The sequence below is a fragment of the Balaenoptera physalus genome (assembly GCF_965194825.1).
Source record: "Balaenoptera physalus genome assembly, chromosome: 2".
Taxonomy (NCBI): Eukaryota; Metazoa; Chordata; class Mammalia; order Artiodactyla; family Balaenopteridae; genus Balaenoptera; species Balaenoptera physalus.
In genome coordinates this window covers 1774620-1791670 of record NC_138883.1, presented here as the reverse complement: position 1 = coordinate 1791670, position 17051 = coordinate 1774620, and the positions used below count along the sequence as shown (strand labels likewise).

Below are 17051 nucleotides of genomic sequence, written 5' to 3'. Positions count from 1 at the left end.
TCCAGCGAGTCTGTCAGCGCTGTTTTTCTGACAGCGTCATTTTTTAATCCGTGCTGTTTTTTAACGTTAAATTGTTTTTTTTTTAGACACAATGCTATTGCACGCTGAACAGATTACAGTGTAGTGTAAACATAGCTCTTATAATTGGGAAACCAAAAAACTCATGTGACTCGCTTTATTTCAATACTCCCTTTATTGCGGTGATCTGGACCGAAACTGAAATATCTCCGAGGTCTGCCTGTCCTGGGGACACAGAAGCAGAGCGATGGCCTGCTGATGCTGGACCAGCAGAGTGTACTTTCATGGCAAGGCCACTCTGTCTCAGCTGTCACCCCCTGGAGCCCTCCCCGGCGTCTGTGGACACTGGTCAGGCCGGCCGCAGGTCAGGCTCGGGGAACCCTGCTGGGATGAATGAGACGCCCCATCTGCACGGTGCTTACGGCTTCTGCATCTGAGGGTTTGGAGAGGTCGTAGGCCTTTTTTGGCCAAGAGGGCTGCTGGACCGGAGCCGGGCCTTGCCTAGAACCTTTTGGGAGAAGTGTGGCCAGGGAGGGAGGCAGGCCCCGGCTCTGCAGATTTGCAGCGGGTCCAGGCTGTGGTGATGGGGAGGGATGGGGCCGGCCGAGTCCACCAGCTGGCCGAATTGGAGACCCAGGCCCGCATTTGGGGTTTGCTCTGTCAGGTGGCACTGGGAAAGTCCTGGGTGGTCACAGCCACAGCCGGGCTGGGCTCATGCTCTGCTGAGGGGATGTCCCAGCCAGGCACCTGTGGTTGGGGCTTGCCCCTCGGGGAAGGGGCAAAGATGCTGAGGGGCTGGTCCCAGCACAGACCCGGAGCCCTGCGGGGCTGCCCCGGGGAGGGGCTGAGGCAGAGCCTGGTGGGTGGTCGAGGTGCAGGGGCTGGGCCCTGGGAATGGGACTCTTGATAGCTTCCCTCCAGTGAGTTTCCTTCTGAGGATTGGCTCTCTCCTCCTCTTCTTTCTTCCAGAGATGTCAGCTCCTCCAGGAAGCCCTCCCTGACCTCCAGGCTAGGCGAGGGCCTCCTCTGGGCTCCCGTAGCTCCTCTTCTTAGCCCTCTCTGGTTACCAGGCTCGCAGTTAGACCCGTGTGTCCCCCTCAGTGCAAGGCAGGGGGTGGGCTGCAGGGACCAAGTCCACACCTGGGATGGAGCGTGGAGGCCATCGAGCCTTGCCTCCTGTCTCTGCTGGCCACGCTCGGCCTCTGTCTTCCCGTGGACCTGGAATCGCCAGCTCGGCCCTGTGGAGCAGGGCCGGAGATGCCGCAAAGGCAGGGAGAGGGTCTCCAGCCCCCCAGCCCCACCTCCACTGGCTCTGGAGTAGACGTTGCTTCCGGCCGGGGCCCTGGTGCTGGCTGCCCCCAGCCTGCCGTGGATGCCTTGTTCTGCCGGCCCCCTGGCTGCTCCTCGGCCGGGCGGCCTTGGCCTTGGCCGCTGGCTGCACGTCGGGGAGCGTGCGAATGCCTCATTAGCCGTGAGCGAGCGTGGTGATGACGGCAGGAGGAGCTGGGCAGTTGTCAAGGGCACCCAGGCACTGATCCCTTTGTCCCTTTGTCCCCTGTTCCCCCAGGACCCGTGCCTCTCCGCTCTGCTTCTTGACGAGCTGCCTGCGTGTCGCCCGGAGGCTGAGCGCCGCTGTGACGTCTGTACCACGCACCTGACCCAGCTCACACGGGAGGCCCTGCGGCTGCTGCAGGCGCCCGCCAGCCGCGAGGACCCTGACGCCCCCCATGGAGGCCCTGGACTCATGCCCCCCAGCCCAGGCGCCGCCACCAGCCTGAGGGATGGACCGGCGCCGGTGGGCCCAGTGGGCCCGGTGGGGCGGCAGCTGGGCCGAGCGGGGCCAGACAGGAGGAAGGGGCTGGGCTGGGCGTCCGGGCCCAGCGTCCAGGTGTCGGTGGCACCCGCTGGCCTGGGCGGGGCACTGAGCACGGTCACCATCCAGGCCCAGCAGTGCCTAGAGGGCATGTGGAGCGTCTCGAGGGTCAACAGCTTCCTGCCACCGACGTGCCTGGTGAGTGCCTGGGGCGCAGTGGGCTGTGGACCCCCGGGACACCAGGCAGGACTCTTACAGCCGGTCAGGGCTGGGCGCTCTCCGGGACTGAGTGCCCAGCTCAGTGGGTGCCCTGCAGCAGGGCTCCCCCTAGAGCAGGGGGGCTGCGCCTTTTGTAGGAGGCCCCAGACATTCCCAAGACCCTCGTCAAGTCAGGCTACAAGGTCCCTGGGGGGCAGGGTCCTCTTGTGTCCCCTGGAGCTTCGCTTCCACCTGGCACAGGCATGTGGTTGGGGAAGGTTTGGCCACTCTGAGAGCACGCGTGGCGCCGTGGGCTGACGGAAGGGCCCTGTGGGCTGCTGGGACAAGATCAGACCGTCATCCAACGTCTCCCCCTGGTGACTCCCCGTCCAGGCTCTCCTGCCTGGAGTGCAGCAGCCCTGGGCGACACAGCCTTGCCCCGTGGACAGGTGACAGAGCCCGGAGGGTAGCGGGAGGCCTGCAGGTGGCGGGGACCCCGTTCCCACTTACACGGGGCCTGGCCTCTCAGGAGCCGCCTCTTTTTGGGTGACTGCAGGATACCCCCCTCCCCGCTCCAGGGCTCCCCTCCTCAGGCCCACCAGATTGTCACCCACAGCAGTGGCATGGCTTCCGTGGAACCAGCTCTGGGCACCAGGGGTGCTGGGGGTGCCACGGACCCGGGCTGGGTGTGCTCAGGGAGGGCCCCGCGGCCTGAGATGACCCCAGCTCCGGAGGGCGGAGCTGGGGGCCCGGCCCCGCCTTGGTCACAGGGCTTCGCTGGTGGGAGTTTCTCCCAAGTGTCCTCTGTGCCCCCCCAGTCTTCCTTCTAAGAGAAGGCGTACCAGGGTAGGGGGTCGGGAGAGGGTGGGTTATTGGATCGGGGGTTTCCTGGGACGCTGGAGGGAGTTGGTTTGGGTTTGGTGGTACGTGGGACTAGGTGTTCTGGGCGCCGGGAGGGCCTTTCCCCAGGAGGCCCAAGCCCTGCACGACCTGGGGGGGTGGGGTGCCTTCTCCTGGGGGCCCAGCCGTGCCCAGAACAGGGGCTCACCAGGCGACAAAGTAGAAGGGACCCTGTAAGCAGAGGGACTGGTCTGTGGGCACGGAGGTGGGGAGGCCTTACTGGGAGACAGAGCTGGGGGTGGGGTCACGGCCGGCGGCGAGCAGGTGGCGGTGTGGCACAAGCGTTTGTGGCTGTGTCGTCTGCCCCCCGTGGAGCCCCAGGGGCAGGGAGACGGGTAGGTGGCTGTGAAAGCCTTTCCAGTCGCCACAGCGCCAGCCGCACCAACTCGCCCAGCAAGTGTCTCTGAAACAGAGCACGAGGCAGACGTCTCCTGGGGTCTCCGTGCCCCGTGGGGCTGTGGGACAGGGAGGCACGAGGAGGGCCCCCAGCTCTTGGGGCGAAGTCCGTACAGCCCCCGGGCGGGACTGACCCCCGCCCTGCCCCCGCCTCTGGGCTTGCTGTCCCCTCTGAAGGCACTGAGATGTGCTGGCTGGACGTTGCCGCCTCCAGGGTGGCCCTTGGCGAGACCCTGCCCTTGGTGGGAGCTGGCCCCCTGTGACTCGCTGCTGGAGCTGGTCCGCCTGAGGCTGCCCTGTCCTTGGGGCCTCCCTGGCCCTCAGTAGCCTGGGGTGCAGAGGGGGCTCCCGGGAAGAACTTCTGGGTCTGAACTAGCCTCCAGTTGGTGTGACAACGCACCCTGGGTGTGGCCTCACTGCTTCCGACTCCTGCATTTGTTAAGTCCTGAGTGAGGCCAAGAAGTGGGAGGCCAGCCTCTGCCGTGCCAGTCCCATGATGCCTCCTGGCCCGAGAGCTGGGCTGCCCGGGAGGAATGTGCCGAGGGGCTCGAGAGAGCTGGGCGGCTTCCTGGAGGAGGTGGCATTGAGCTGGGACTGGAGGGAAGTGTCAGAGATAGTGGGCCCAGCGAGAAGCGTATGGGGGCAGAGGAGGCTGATGGGAATAGCCAGGGGGCTCCTCACCTGGGAGGGAGCTGAGCGCAGTCTTGCAGGTGGAGAGAGGGGTTGGCCGCGGCTCTGAGGGCTCCAGGAGGTGGAGGAGTGGGGTGAGCGGAGGTGGGAGAGGGCGGGATGGCACAGTGCCTTGGTGCAGCCTCCCTGCGCTTTGGTGGGGTCACTGGCCTCTTGCTGGGCAGCCCCGCCGGCGGCCTGCACACCATAAAACGTGAGCATTTAAGGCTCCTTGTTGGTTTTATGTGTGCATTGATTGCATTCAGGGTGGGTGGGAGTGGATTTATAATTAGACAACAGTCCTGGCAATCAATAGAGAGATTATTAGAACCATAAATAGAACCTTTGGACTCAGATGAGGTAATTTCCCCTGAACCGGGGCATTGATCATTAGAGGTGGCCCTGGAATGTTAAAATACTGCATGTTAGGCTCTAGAATTAAATACTTCTTGAGAGACGTGCCGTGAATCTCCACCACAGCCCATCAGCGGCCCTGGGTGCCATGGTCTCTAGGCAGACTTGGATCTGGGCGGGCGAGGTGGGCGGAGAGGGCCTGGCATGTTCTAGGCGCTGTGGCTGGGAGCCTGCGCCGTGGGCTGCCGGGGGTCATTCTGTGCGCGTGGCTATCTAGTGTCCGGATGGAGCAGCCCTCGGCCAGCCACGCTGTTGTCGAGACTGCAGCCCACTTCCCCGTCCAGAGCACAGAGCTCGGCCCTTTCCGGGTCATTAACCTGCCGAGTGTCCGGTGATGATTCCCGGCAGTGGGAGCCGCCCAGCGGGGCAGTCGGGCAGTTGCTTTGCAGACTGTGTCAGGCAGAGGCATTCCTGCCACCGTGGGGGATGGAGGTGCCCGTGGGCCACCCCAGGTGCTCTGCCCTGGCCTGCTCCACGGGCACACAGCTGTGAACCGTGGTGTCTCCCCCATGTTGGCAGGGCCCCGTCAGATGTTCACAGGACATCTGCACTCATTTTACATCCAGATGCCAAGAGATTGAGGCTTTGGCCTCCTGACCCCACGGTAGGCTAGAGGTAGCACCGCCTGGGGCGGCCGAGGGCGGGACTGAGTAACTGGGTGAAGGGTGCAGCTACCTTGGGTCCAGGCTAGCAGAGCCTGTGCGAACCTTCCCTAGTCTTGTAGACACGGGCCGGGCCCTACCCAGGGTCCCACAGTTCGTGGAGGAGGACCTGGAGCAGAGGGTTCCCAGCCTGCCGCAGGGGCTGGGGCAGCGGAGGCTCGGCCTGGACAGGGAGGATGGAGGGCTTCCTGGAGGAGGTGCTGCACGCTGCTTTGAGTGGGAGGTGAGGTCATTTTTGGTGGAGCCAGGATTTCCCTCTGTCCATGGAGGCTGGGTGGCCCCGGCTTGGGGACCTTGCTCCTGCTGCCTCTGTGCCAGCCTGCTTGCCTCCCCCCACTTCCCGTGAACCCTGGCGGGGTCCCTGGTGGGTGCTCACCTGTCCTCGGGGACAAGGCCGAAATGATGTGGGATGGAGGGAGCTTTGTCTCTCTGACCTGGCTAACCCGTTGCTGGTACCCCCTCTGGGCCTCAGTTTACCCACCTGTGGAGTGGAAGTTGGACAGATGGCCCCCCACTTCCATGTGAGGCTGCTTCTGTGACATGGGGGCGGGACAAGGCACCTGCAGAGGCTTGGACAGTCCCAGCCCGGGGCCCTCTGGGTGACCAGGCAGAGCTTCAAGGGGGCCCGGCACATGCCCAGTGAACGATGCCACCCGTGCCCCCCTGCAGGGCAAGATTCAGCTCTGGCCGCCCCTTAGCCACCTCCTCCTCTGCCTCCCCACCTTTCCTCTGGGCACGAAATAGCCCCCGGAGAGGTATTTATCCTGAGGAGCTGGGGAACGCTGTCCTTCACGGGCCACAATCTTGCAGATACGGAATTCAGGCCCAGAGGGCTCCTAAGGAATGGGTTAGCTTGGTGTTTCCCAAACCGTGCTCCTTGGAACCCTGGCGCCCTGTCATGGGCACCCTGTAGAGAGATCTGGAGCCTCCTGCAGGGGCCTCCCGGGACGGTGGGCCCTCCTCACGCTCTCCTCTCTTCATGCTTTTCTTTCGTTGCTGCTGTGGCGCCTCCATCACGTTTTCTGTTTGGCCGCCCGCCCACACCTGCCCTCGCCCCCTGTCTGCCGTCCCCGTGTTGTGTCGTGTCGTGGTCTTCCCTCCCGCCGCCCTCCCCCGCCCCCTCGGCTTCTTTTGGCGCGTCTGGGCTCTGCTTCCGGCAGGAATCGGCAGCGGCCTCCCGGTGGCCGGAGCCGGGTCTCGGCAGCTCGTGGGCCGGCGGAGCCGAGGCGCGTGCGGGACCCCCGACAGGTCAGTGTGGGGCTCGGCCGGCCGTAGGCAGGCTGGGTGGCCTGCACCGTTGCTGGTGGGGCCGGACGTTCTGGCTGAAGGCAGAGATGCCGGCGTGGGAGGTGGGATGATTGGGCCCCGAGGGAGTGGGTGGAGGGCCGTGTGGGGCCGTGACCTCGCAGCCCTGTCCCCTGCCGTCCAGGCGGCCTTGCTGGCCAGCGTAGCCGGGGCAGCCTGGGCCGCTGGACGCGGGCCCCGCCTCGGGCCGGGTGGAGCAGCGGGTACCAGGGGCGTTGCGGGGGTGAGCCCTGCCCCGGCCCCCGGGAGCCCCCGGCCGTGTGCTGCTCCCAGGGGGTGTGCTCAGCCAGACCCAGGCCAGGCCCTGTGGGTGACGCAGCTTTTAACATCAGTCCTGTCCTCCACCGCTCTGCTCGACAAAGGAGTTTAGATCTCTCATGGGGAGCACGTATGTTAAGTGACAGAAAGGGGACTGACGTTTGAGGTGAGGGAGCATCGCACGTCACGTGCGTGTAAGGCCGCAGGGGAAGCAGGCAGCGTCCAGGCTGTCGGGACCTTGGCTGCCCTGCGTCACTCACATTTGCCTTGAGCTCCACAGCTGCCTGGAGGAGAAGCAGCGTCTGGTTCCCATTGCCCAGGTCTAGGCCTGGCTGACCACCCCCCCGCTTGTGAAATGTTCCCCGTGAGCGGGTGCCCCTCTGCTCCTGCAGCCCCCCCTTCCTCTGGGGCGCAGGGCCCACCTCCTGGCCATGAGCTCTGCGTGTCCCTACCATGCCTTGTGCTTCTGGAGGACAGATTTACTGAACACCTACTATGTGCCAGGCAAGGTGCCATGGATGTGGAGGAGACCGGGCAGGTGTAGAGACTCCCTCCGGGGCCTCCTGATTCCTGGCATGCACTAGGTGCTCATGCAAGCTTGGGGGATGGGAGAATATGGTGCTGTGTAGTTGAGCCTGGCCTTGTTTCTCTGTGAGTGGGCAGCACTAGGTAGACTGGGGGAAGCTGGGGGAGGTCAGGGCAGGCACAGGGAGTGGCCTGGAGAAGGAGAGGGCTGGCCGGGCTGGGTTCTGAGGGATGCATAGGAGTTCCTGCCCTATAGGCAGATGCAAGGCAGGTGGCAGGGTGTGGTGCGCTAGCACAGTGCGTGGTGAGGGCCTGGACTATTCCAGGTTGGCCCATCTCTGCCACTGACCTGTCCTTGCAGCCTTGGGGGTGCTGCTGGTGCTGCAGGGGGGCCAGGTGGGGGTGCTTGGCGTCCGTCCAGCCTAAGGTTTGGGGCTCCCTTTGAACTTCCTTTGCAGACATGGTTTTGCTGTGTCCCTAGGGGGGTTTTGGGAGCTGGTGCTGACCACGGACTGGGTGGGGTGAGACCCTCTGCCGTGGTGAGGAGAGATGCCGCCGTGAGGCGGCAGGACCTCCTGCCAGAACATTCCTCCTGGGGCCCGTGATGGCTTATTCTGCCGAAGCGCCACCCTGGCTTGTGGCCGTGTCGCTTGGGAGACCCCGAGGACGCCAGGCCCTCTAGAGTGTGGCTGCTCCCTCACGGGCAGGGTCACCAGACAGACCCCTGTCCTTTCATCCAGGTACAGAGGACGCCTCGGACAGGGCTCAGGGCCAAGTGAAGCCAGAAGCCCCAGGGACCGGGCTGTGGTGCCTGGGGAGCCTTGGAGGCTGGGGCCCTTGGGGAAGGGGATGGGGCTGCGGTGGCCGACGTCCACCCCCCTCCAGGGCCAGGTCTGCCCTGGGGGTCCAGGGCCCGACACACGCGCATGAACGTAATATACAGTGGCCGGATCTCAAGTTTGCCAGCGCCGTCCCGGGGAGCGTTTAATTACCTTTGTGCTTCGTTAGGAGGCTGTCTCCCTTTCCGGAATTTACTTTAACTAATTAGTTGGAAATGCCAGAGTAGTATTTCAGATGATGGGAAGACGATGTATTATCATACATGGGGCGATCAGTGCTCGTGACAAATATTTATTGTGGTTTTTCTCAGTCTTGCCTCTGGGTGCTCCCAGACAGATGGCCCAGGGGTGGGGGGGGTCCCTGTCCATCGGTCCTGACCACTGTGGTCACTGTGTTTCTGGAACTGGAAGGGGGAGGGGCTGGGAAGTCCAGGCCCTGGGCGGGCGTCTGTGCCCACCTGTGCTCCGGCCACTCTCTGAGCCGGCTGGTCCCGTGCGCGCAGGGCCCAGGGAGCTTGCTGGGCTCCGGGGTGCACGGGCCTGCTTCCCCGGCGCCCCGGTGAGGGACAGGTGCCTGTCCCTCATGCGGGCTCCCTGCTTCCCTCCAGGCTGAAGCAGCGGTGGCCGCGGTGGCGGTGGCAGACACGGTCCGGGACGGCCCCCCTTCCGCGGGCCCTGATGGCGCGTCGAAGACGTGGAGCCGCGGCGGGGCCTGCACAACGGCCCTGGTCACCCCAGCCCCGGGCACCCCAGCGGGGGCCTCCACGGGCCCATCAGCTGCAGCCTCCTTCTTCCTCAGGTACGTCCTCCTGGGGCAGGGCCGGGGCCTGGCCTGGGGGCAGCTTGGACGCGGACAGCGTGAGGGGGCCTGGGGACCTCAGCCCCCGGCCTGGCGGCCTGCGGGCCTTCCCCGGGGAGATCTGTGGCCTCGCGCTGCCGGCAGTCGAGCGGAAGGGGAGCTCGCAGCCGTCCTTCCGTCCGGCCGGCCTCTCAGGGCGCCACATCGACGGCAGTGTGAGTGGAGGCCTCTCGCCCTGGGGGCGGGGTACAGCCAAGGTTTGAACTCTGCCCCTCCGAGCTGTGCAACCCTGGGCAACTCACGTAACCTCTCTGTCCTCTCTGTGCCTCAGTTTCCTCAGAGGTGCAGTGCGCTGATGTCTGTGAGGCCCTGAGAGGACGCTGGCCCAGCGGGCGGACGCTCAGCTGTGGACGGTGGATGTCCTCGGGCGGCCCTGAGCCAGCGCCGGCGGGAGGGAGAGGGTGGCCATGGATGGGAGGCAGACGAGGCAGGTCTCAGGGCAGCTGTCCCTGCAGTCGGGGAGCACAGGGGTGAACGGGCCCCGGGGGAGCGTCCCTGGGCGACCGAGGAGGTTGGGGTGAGCTGGGGAGGCTGTCCTGGGGGCTGGCTGTACCCACACCCCGCCTGCCGGGCTCCCCCTCCTGGGGAGCTGCTGGCACATCCCCTCACGGCTCTGCTGTCAGATCCGACTCCACCGTCAGCAGGAGCCGAGTGGGTCCCCGTCCCAGGCCCGAGCTCCAGTGCGTGGGGCCGACCGGAGCCCAGCGTTTGCTCTGTCCGCCTCCCCGGGATGCCTTGCGTGGCCCCGCAGACACCAGGTTCTGGGCCGTCGGCTGGCGTGGACGAGGCCTGGCAGGCCAGGGCGCTGCGTGAGCAAGGTGCGGGGTGGGGGGGAGTGGAGCGTGGGAGCAGGGGGTCCCTTCTCCCACCTGCGCGCCCCCCGGCGATGCCCTTGGGCTCCGAGCTTCCCCCTGCGGTGCGGGGAATGCAGGATGTGACGGTGGTAATGAGCGGTGATGGCTGGCCCAGCACGGGTCACTGCCCTGTTAGCAGCCCCTGCGGGCGCTGATGAGCTGGTCCCCGGGTCCCAGGAGCCTGCGCCGCGTCCGCGTCCGCTTGGCCCAGTGGCGGGCACGCGGTGGGGCGTTGGGGGGCGCCGGGCTGGTGAGCTCAGCATCGTGGCCCGGTGCGGGCTCACCGCCCCAGTTAGATGCAGAGAGCCCGGCTGGGACTCTGGCTGCGGGGCGGGTGGGGCCTTCCTGGAGGGCCCGGGAGCCCTGTGGAGGGGACGAGAGGGGCAAAGTGGGCCTCGGGAGGTGTCCTGGCCCGGGTAGTCTCTGCCCCTGGGCTTTGGGCAGCGGCCGCGCTCTATTGGGCCGTGCTCGCAGGGGGATTTCAAGCCTGAGACCCTCTGACGAGGAAGACCAGCTCCGGGGGTCTGGGGGCCACACTGGCTCGTTAGCGACCCAGGGCCCGCAGGAGGGGTGCGCCTTTTGTCTCCAGCCGAGCTAGGCTGCCTCCACTGACCTTGGGAAGTTACCATAGAAACAAGCGCTCAGGCTGGGGGCTGGGGGCTGGTTTACAAGGCGTGGGGCGGGGGGCGGGGACTGCCGGCTGCCGTTACCTCCAGCCTGTTGGATCCCCCCAGTCACAGCGGCTTCCGGAGGGTCATGGGCCACGTCGTGGGGCGGGTGTTGCTGATGGAACACCGTCTCCAGCTCGTGCCTGATTTGGGCCCGAGACCCTCTGCTCTTTGGGGCTGTGGCGCCCTTCACTGGTGGGGTGAGGTGGGGTGCTCTCAGCTGTATGCGCCCTTCTTTGTTTTGTGGGGCTGCGGCTCAGAGGGGGAAGGGGCTTGTCCAGAGTCCCCACAGACCAGGAGCTGCCGGACCCTGGGGGGCCTCGGGCACGAGCTGAGCGCATGTTCCGTGCTTCCACCTGCATCCCTCACTGGGCATCTGGAGGGCAAAGCTGACACCCAGCCCGTGCCCTGCCCCTCGGAAGTTTCTGGTAGTCGGGGGTCGGGGTGGGGTCTGTCAGCCTTTGACGGCAGCATGGAACCTTTGAAGGGGCCGAGCAGTGTCGCAGGACACAGGCTTTGAGGGTTGAGTAGGAGTCCGGTGTTTGCCAAGTGGAGGCGGGATAGGGTGGGGTCAGGAGCTGGTCTCTCCACTGGCCCCGAGCACTCCCTGCGGGCACGCTAGCCGCGGGCCTTCCCGACCCACTCCGAGCCCCTCGCCCCGCTGGGGGCAAGCCAAGGTGGGGGTGATTCTGTGGGTGGCTTGGTGCCCAGGGTCTTGTTACGGGGCGTAGGGCACAGGGGTGAGGCCCGGCACCCTGCACCCCTCTGCTGGGCTGGGTGGGTCGCTCGGGCGTTGCGACCACGGCTGTGACCGGGAGCTCAGCGTGCCATCCCCCACCAGAGTCCTGAAAAGGCCGGGCCGCCGGTAATTACATTTTCTCCGGAGGCTCTGGTGACCTTGACTCCCCCTTCCCGAGTCCTCCCACTCCCCGCTGTGTGATGTCGCTGTCCTTCCCGTCTCTGCAGCCTCCCCTCCCCCGAGATGCGTCCATTAGCGCTCTCTCCTCCCCGCGCTTCTGGGCCTTTCCGGGGCTCACCTCCTGGACCCCTGAATCTAGATGGCGTGGGAAGAACTGCTGGGGGTCTTCTGGGCAGGTGCAGGGCAGGGGGCGTGGTGGGTTCCTTCGGCGGCAGGAGCCCCCTGCACTCATAGGCACCCCCGCCGCCCCATTGCAGCCTCAGCGGAGCCCCCTTTCCCACGTCTGCCCGGGTGCCCAGGCCACGGAACGTGAGGTGTGGCGCCTGGCAGAGGCCCAGAGCCAGAGCGGGTGCTGCCCAGAGGCGCACGGGCAGGAGGGCCCCGTGGAGAGGTGTCCCTCACCTGCAGGGTGCGCGAGGCAGCTTCGTAGCCTCAGCGTGAAGTTCCCAGGTGACGTGGAAAATGCGAGCAGGCCATGGCAGGGAGCAGGGGTCCAGGTCAGGGCTGCTAGGACCGTGGGCCTCGGCCTCGGAGGCGTAGGCCCCCTTAGCAGGCAGCTCCGAGGTGGGGGGATGCAGGCGTGGGGCGTGGCATGCGGCATGTGGCCTGGTCCGCTGGCCTCCTGGCGGCCCAGGCAGGAAGCCCTGGGTTGGCCGTAACTGACCCCCACCCACACCCAAACAGGCCCGTGTGTCGCCTCAGGGTGATTAAGGGCCTCACCATCAAGGCCAACTGCCTGTGAAATTACCTTCTTGTTTGGAAGAGGCAATTTTTCTTTGTAAAAAGGCAAATGTTTTCCTTTCTGTTTACGTGAATTAATTACCCGGGCCAGTGAGCCTGGGGAAAGGCCTCTGGGATTAGGTGAGAGGGCTGGGGGCTCAGAGGGAGGTTGGAGGAGCTCGGTCCCTCACTCATTCTCTCCCTCACTCCCTCCCTCCTTCCCTCCCTCACGGCCGCATCCTGAGCTTCCCTGTGTTCTAGGCCTGGGCTTGGCAAACCCCTGCCCTCCAGAGCCCCCACCTGATGGGACACAGCCGTGTAAACCTGTGGCTCAGGGCGTGGAATGGTTCCCGTGGCAGCAGCAGGCACAGGGTTTGGGGAAGCCCAGTGTGGGGGCATCAGGGCACGCTTCCCGGGGGAGGTGTCCTCTGAGGACGAGGAGAGCTGCGCGTGCAGGTGAAGTTCCTGCTTTTCCAAGTCTCCCCTTTAGAGCCAGAGCACTCAGACGTGCCCACATGCCCCCTGCGGGTTCTGCCTTGAGCACCCCGCACCCCATCCCTGCTCCCCAACAATGCAGTGGGTGTTCGTGGCCCTGAGCGTGGTGCCTGTGTGTTCTCTTAGCCTCTGTGAAGCCTGGCATCACTTCCTCCCCCACCCCCACTGCCTGGAAACCAGGTCTGTGCACCCAGAAGGCTGGGACCCTCCCGAGACCACCCCCAGACCGTGTGAGCTGAGGTGTAGTTGCCGAGTGGCTGACGGGCTTGTCCTGGTTTTGAAGGGAGCTGGATTTCATCACAGGAGACAGTGCTGTCCCGAGGCCTCCGAGTCATGCCCGGTGAGGCAAGCCTGTAAGAGCAGAGACCTGGAGGGCTGGGCAGGCTGGGCGCAGCTTCTCAGCTCCCAGCCCTGCGGGGGCTGACCCAGGGCGAGGGAGGGAGGACGGGGTTCCCCGAGTTAGGTCAGACCACGGGGCAGAGATGCCCGGCCAGTACCGGTCCAGCCTCGGGGGGCTGGCGGGACCTCAGACGGCTCCGGGCCCAACCTCCGTCCAGGCGAGACCTGGGCATGTCCAGCGGGGAAGGACACCTCCCGGTGCTCTGCTGCTGGGACCTGAGGGGGATGGAGGGGGCTGAGGTCTGTGCCGGACACCCTGGTTCCTGAGAGGGTCACAGAGGGTGCAGAGCCGTCTGTGGCCTTGAGTACCAGGCAAAGCACTGCCTTCTGGTCGTGGCCTCTGCAGCCCGATGTTGTCCTGTCTCCCCCAGCGCCTTACCCATCGTCCTGGCCTTCACGTCCCTCTGAGCCTTGGGGGGTTCAGGGTGGCCCCCCCAGCCTCGGGGACCCTGGGTGGCCCTGCCCGACCTAAGGAGGAGCAGGGAGGCAGCTGTGACGGGAGCGGGGGACACACCTCGGCCATGGGGGTCTGCTGACCTATCCAGTCACCCTGAGGGCCCAGCCGGTGCCCCCCAGGACAGGCTGGTGCCGGGCAGGCCCTGTGCTGCCCCCCTTCCCCCACGTCCTGGGGGCAGCACCGCTGCGCACATGTGGAGCTGGGGAGCCCGGTCCACCGGGCCTCCTCCGCCTTTACAGGCGCCAGTCCGTGTCCCCGCTTCCCCAGCCCGCCCCGCCCAGGTAGGCTGAGGGCCAGCCCACCTGCCCTGGGTGTCCCCGCCCTGGGGCAGCGCCCGGGGATGGGGCTGCCTGCTGGACCCTAACATCCTCCAGGTCCTCCAAGTCGGGCTGCAGCTTCTTCCCGTGGGAGTGGTTGGCGGCAAGCTGTGGCCTAACCCAGGATGGCCGGGGTACCGGGCAGCCGGCCGGGCTGGGAGTGGGCGGGGCAGGAGGAGCCCCAGGAGCGGAGCTCGTCCCCTGGTCCCCATCCTGCCCGCTCTAGCTGCCTCCCCTGGCCTTTCCTTCTGAGTTCCTCTGCCCCCGGCCCTTCACCCTGTGCCTGGGGGACAGTATCAGTGCCCGTTCTGCCCCTTGTGCGATCCTTGGGCGCCGTGGGGATGGGGGCCAGGACGCAGGACTTCTGTTCAGGCGGTTTTGGGTTTAGGGCGCATGGGCTCAGGCAGGAATCGGGGCCGCGTCTCCGGCTGAGGGCCCCGGCCCGAGTTGTCTGGGCAGCTCGTGGGTTCCGTTCTCAGGCCCCCGCCCCCTCCAGGCGTGCACCAGCCGCCCCACTGCGTTAGTAAGGGTCCGCCCCGCACCGTAGATTACTTTTATTTTCCTTGATGACACCTCGCTAGGAGGAAAGCGGTCCCTGGGGTCTCTTAAAAGACAACTCCTGTGAAAGATGAGAGGAGTTAAGCAAAATGCCGGTAACTCCTCCGAGTGGGAGGAGGGCTGAGGGGCCGTGTGCCCGGAGGGTGCAGGCCCTCCTGTGGGGCCCCTTTGAGGAGCACAGGTGAGACTCAGGGGCCTGGGGGCTTTGGGAGAAGGAGGGCAGCCGCAGCAGGACCAGGAGAGGGGCAGCTGGGCGGGGCGGCGGGGGGGCTGCCTGCAGGCCTGGTGGGCAGGTTCTTTCAGCCCTGAGCCGGCCCTACTCTGGCCTCCAGCCCCTTTCGCCGGGAAGGCGGGCGGGGTGGGGGGCGGACGAAGGCCTGGGCCATCTGGACCCAGGGCCATCTGGACCCAGGCCCGTCTGTGTCACCTCTGCTGGGTGCCTTGAATGCATTCGCTCCTCAGGGCTATACATGAGGGCTTCTGGTAGTCATGTCATCCCATGTTAGAGATGGGGAAACCGAGGCACAGAGGCTTAACTAAGGCTAAGTCACCACGTGTGGGTCATACAGCCTGTGAGTGGCTGACCCCAGCATGTGCCGTCCTGCCCCAGCTGCTGAGTTGGGGACTTGGGGTGGCGGAGGGTGGGGAGAAGGGGATGTCCTCAGTGCGGGGTGTGGAGAGGGGCCGGGGTCCCGTGTCTGCCTGGGGCCTCTGTCGCCTGGCCTGTACTGGCAGAGCTGCCAGGGGCTGGACGTGGCGGCCCCAGCCCCGGGGGCCCCTGCTTGGCTGGGGGGGAATGACCTGTGGCCGTGTAGCCGCATTTAGGGCGGGGCAGGTGGCAGGACAGCTCTGAGCGCCTGCCCGCCTCTCCTCCCCTCCCCACGCGCCTCCCGCCCCTGCCCTCTCCTCCCCTCCCCTCCCCAGGGCTGCCCAGAAGCTCAGCCTGGCCTCCAAGCGCAAGAAGCCCCACCCGCCGCCGGCCCCCGCCACCCGCGGAGCCTCCGCCTACCCCACGGACTTCAGTGGGGTCCTGCAGCTGTGGCCGCCCCCTGTGCCCCCCTGCCTGCTCAGGACCACCTCCAAGGCCAAGGACAACCCCAGCAGTGTCGGAAAGGTAGGCCCTGCCCTGACTTGGGGGTGACCCTGGGGGGTGGCACGAGGCTGGGGTGTCCGGGCAGGTGTGGGATGGGGAGCGGGAGATGGAGGGGAAGCTTCCTTCTCCTGGGCTGGACCAGGCTGGTGAGCGTACAGATGGGGCGACGGAGGCCCAGGCCCACCTTGACGGCTCCAGGTGGCGGCAGGGAGCCTGGGAGACTGTGGTGGGCCTACAAGGAGTGGGTGGGGGGGTCCCAGGGGCACGGGCTGGTCTCAGTGTGGGGCGGGACGGCCAGGGCTTCCCGGGACTCAGGGGTGGGGTCTGGCCCCAGGAGCCCCCTTGCCTCGTCTTTGTTGGTATGCTGCCCTCAGGGGGTCCGGGGGGCAGGGGTGGGATCCGTCAGCTCTCCAGAGTCCCGGCAAACCCCAGCCGCAGCCTGACGTGAGAAGTGGGGGAGTTGAGTCAGGATGCTACCCGGGTTCAGGCGGGGAAGCAGGCCCAGAGTGGAGGAGGGCCTCGCCCAGTCACGGGCTGGCTGCCTCCTGGCTCCTGTGGCCTTCGGCTGAGACCGGGTTTCTGTCCTGGCCCCATCTGGGTTGCCTGTGACTGCCCCCCAAGTCTGGGTCGGGGCCTGCGTGTGCGGCTCTGTGTGAGTGCATTAGTGGGGGGATTCTGTGCCTCTGGAGGGTGCGAGACCAAGGCACAGCGGGGTTGGGCCTGTCACCAGGGCCACACGGCTCTGGGGTGACGACTGGACCCCAGCCCTGAGCGTGCACCCCGTCGCGTTTCCCTGGCCTTCTGCCCGCTCTGCCCCCCGAGAGGGGCGGCCGCCCGCCGGGCACCGGGTCCAGCCTTTCCAGCGCCCAGAGGCCCAACCCCTGCAGAGTTGGGGGGGCGGGTTCCACGCACCCCTGGACTCAGTCTGTCCTGCCGCCTAGGACACGCCCCAGGGGGCTTCTGCTCCTAGCGACGGGTCTGCAGGGGGCACCCTGCCCGGGCCCGAGCTGCTCCCCAGGCCCCCACCCCACCCTCCCCCTGGCCCTCCCGCTGTAGCCTCTGTGCTCGGCCTCCCGGAGGTCAGTCCCTGTGTCCGGACGTCCAGGAAGCCTTCCCTCACCCCGTCACCCACACACCCTGAGACGGAGGTAGACGTGTCCCTCGGGAGCTTGCTGAAGTGGGGAATCTGGGCCCTGCTCGGGCGGTGGGAGTGCCGGGGCCAGAGGGAGGACACCGCGAGCTGGCTGTGGGGAAGGGGCTCTAAGCAGCTCTGGGCCTGGCCACTCGGCCCGTCGGGGTAGGCCTGGGTGGCTGGAGGGTTGAGGAGCCTCGTGGCACAGACCCTGCTTTCTTACTGCCGCCGTGTTACCTGGGGCTCCAGCAGGCCTCCCCGTCCCCCTGGGGTCAGGCCCCCCCACCCAAGTATTCCAGGGCGGGCGCTCCTCCCTTCTCTCCGGCAGACCACCGCTGTGCCCTGGTCCCCTGCGGCAGGGAGCCCGTGGCCACCCGTCCTGGTCCTCTCACCGTGTCCCCCAGAGCCCCCTCCCCAGCTCCCTGGATGTTATTTGCACGAATAGCACATAGTTAGAAATGCCTCCTGAAAGGCATTTAATATTGTCAGAGAGAAGAAAGTTAGATTATACTCGATTCCTGACATTAATGTGCCACTTAAGATAATTCATCATCTTGCGGTATGACGGCCCCTCCCCCCACGA

At 66.2% G+C, this 17051-nt stretch overlaps 1 protein-coding gene across 5 annotated transcripts in view; it reads left to right on the top strand.

The window, feature by feature from the left end:
• KIF26A (kinesin family member 26A) overlaps positions 1-17051 on the top strand; it is a 42332-nt gene that overhangs the window by 13537 nt on the left and 11744 nt on the right. For all 5 annotated transcript variants that reach the window (XM_082449947.1, XM_082449948.1, XM_082449949.1 and 2 more), the window contains 3 exons: positions 1586-2029; positions 8606-8796; positions 15168-15357. In XM_082449947.1, coding sequence (XP_082306073.1) covers positions 1586-2029; positions 8606-8796; positions 15168-15357 — 825 coding nt within the window. The remainder of the gene's footprint in view (positions 1-1585; positions 2030-8605; positions 8797-15167; positions 15358-17051) is intronic.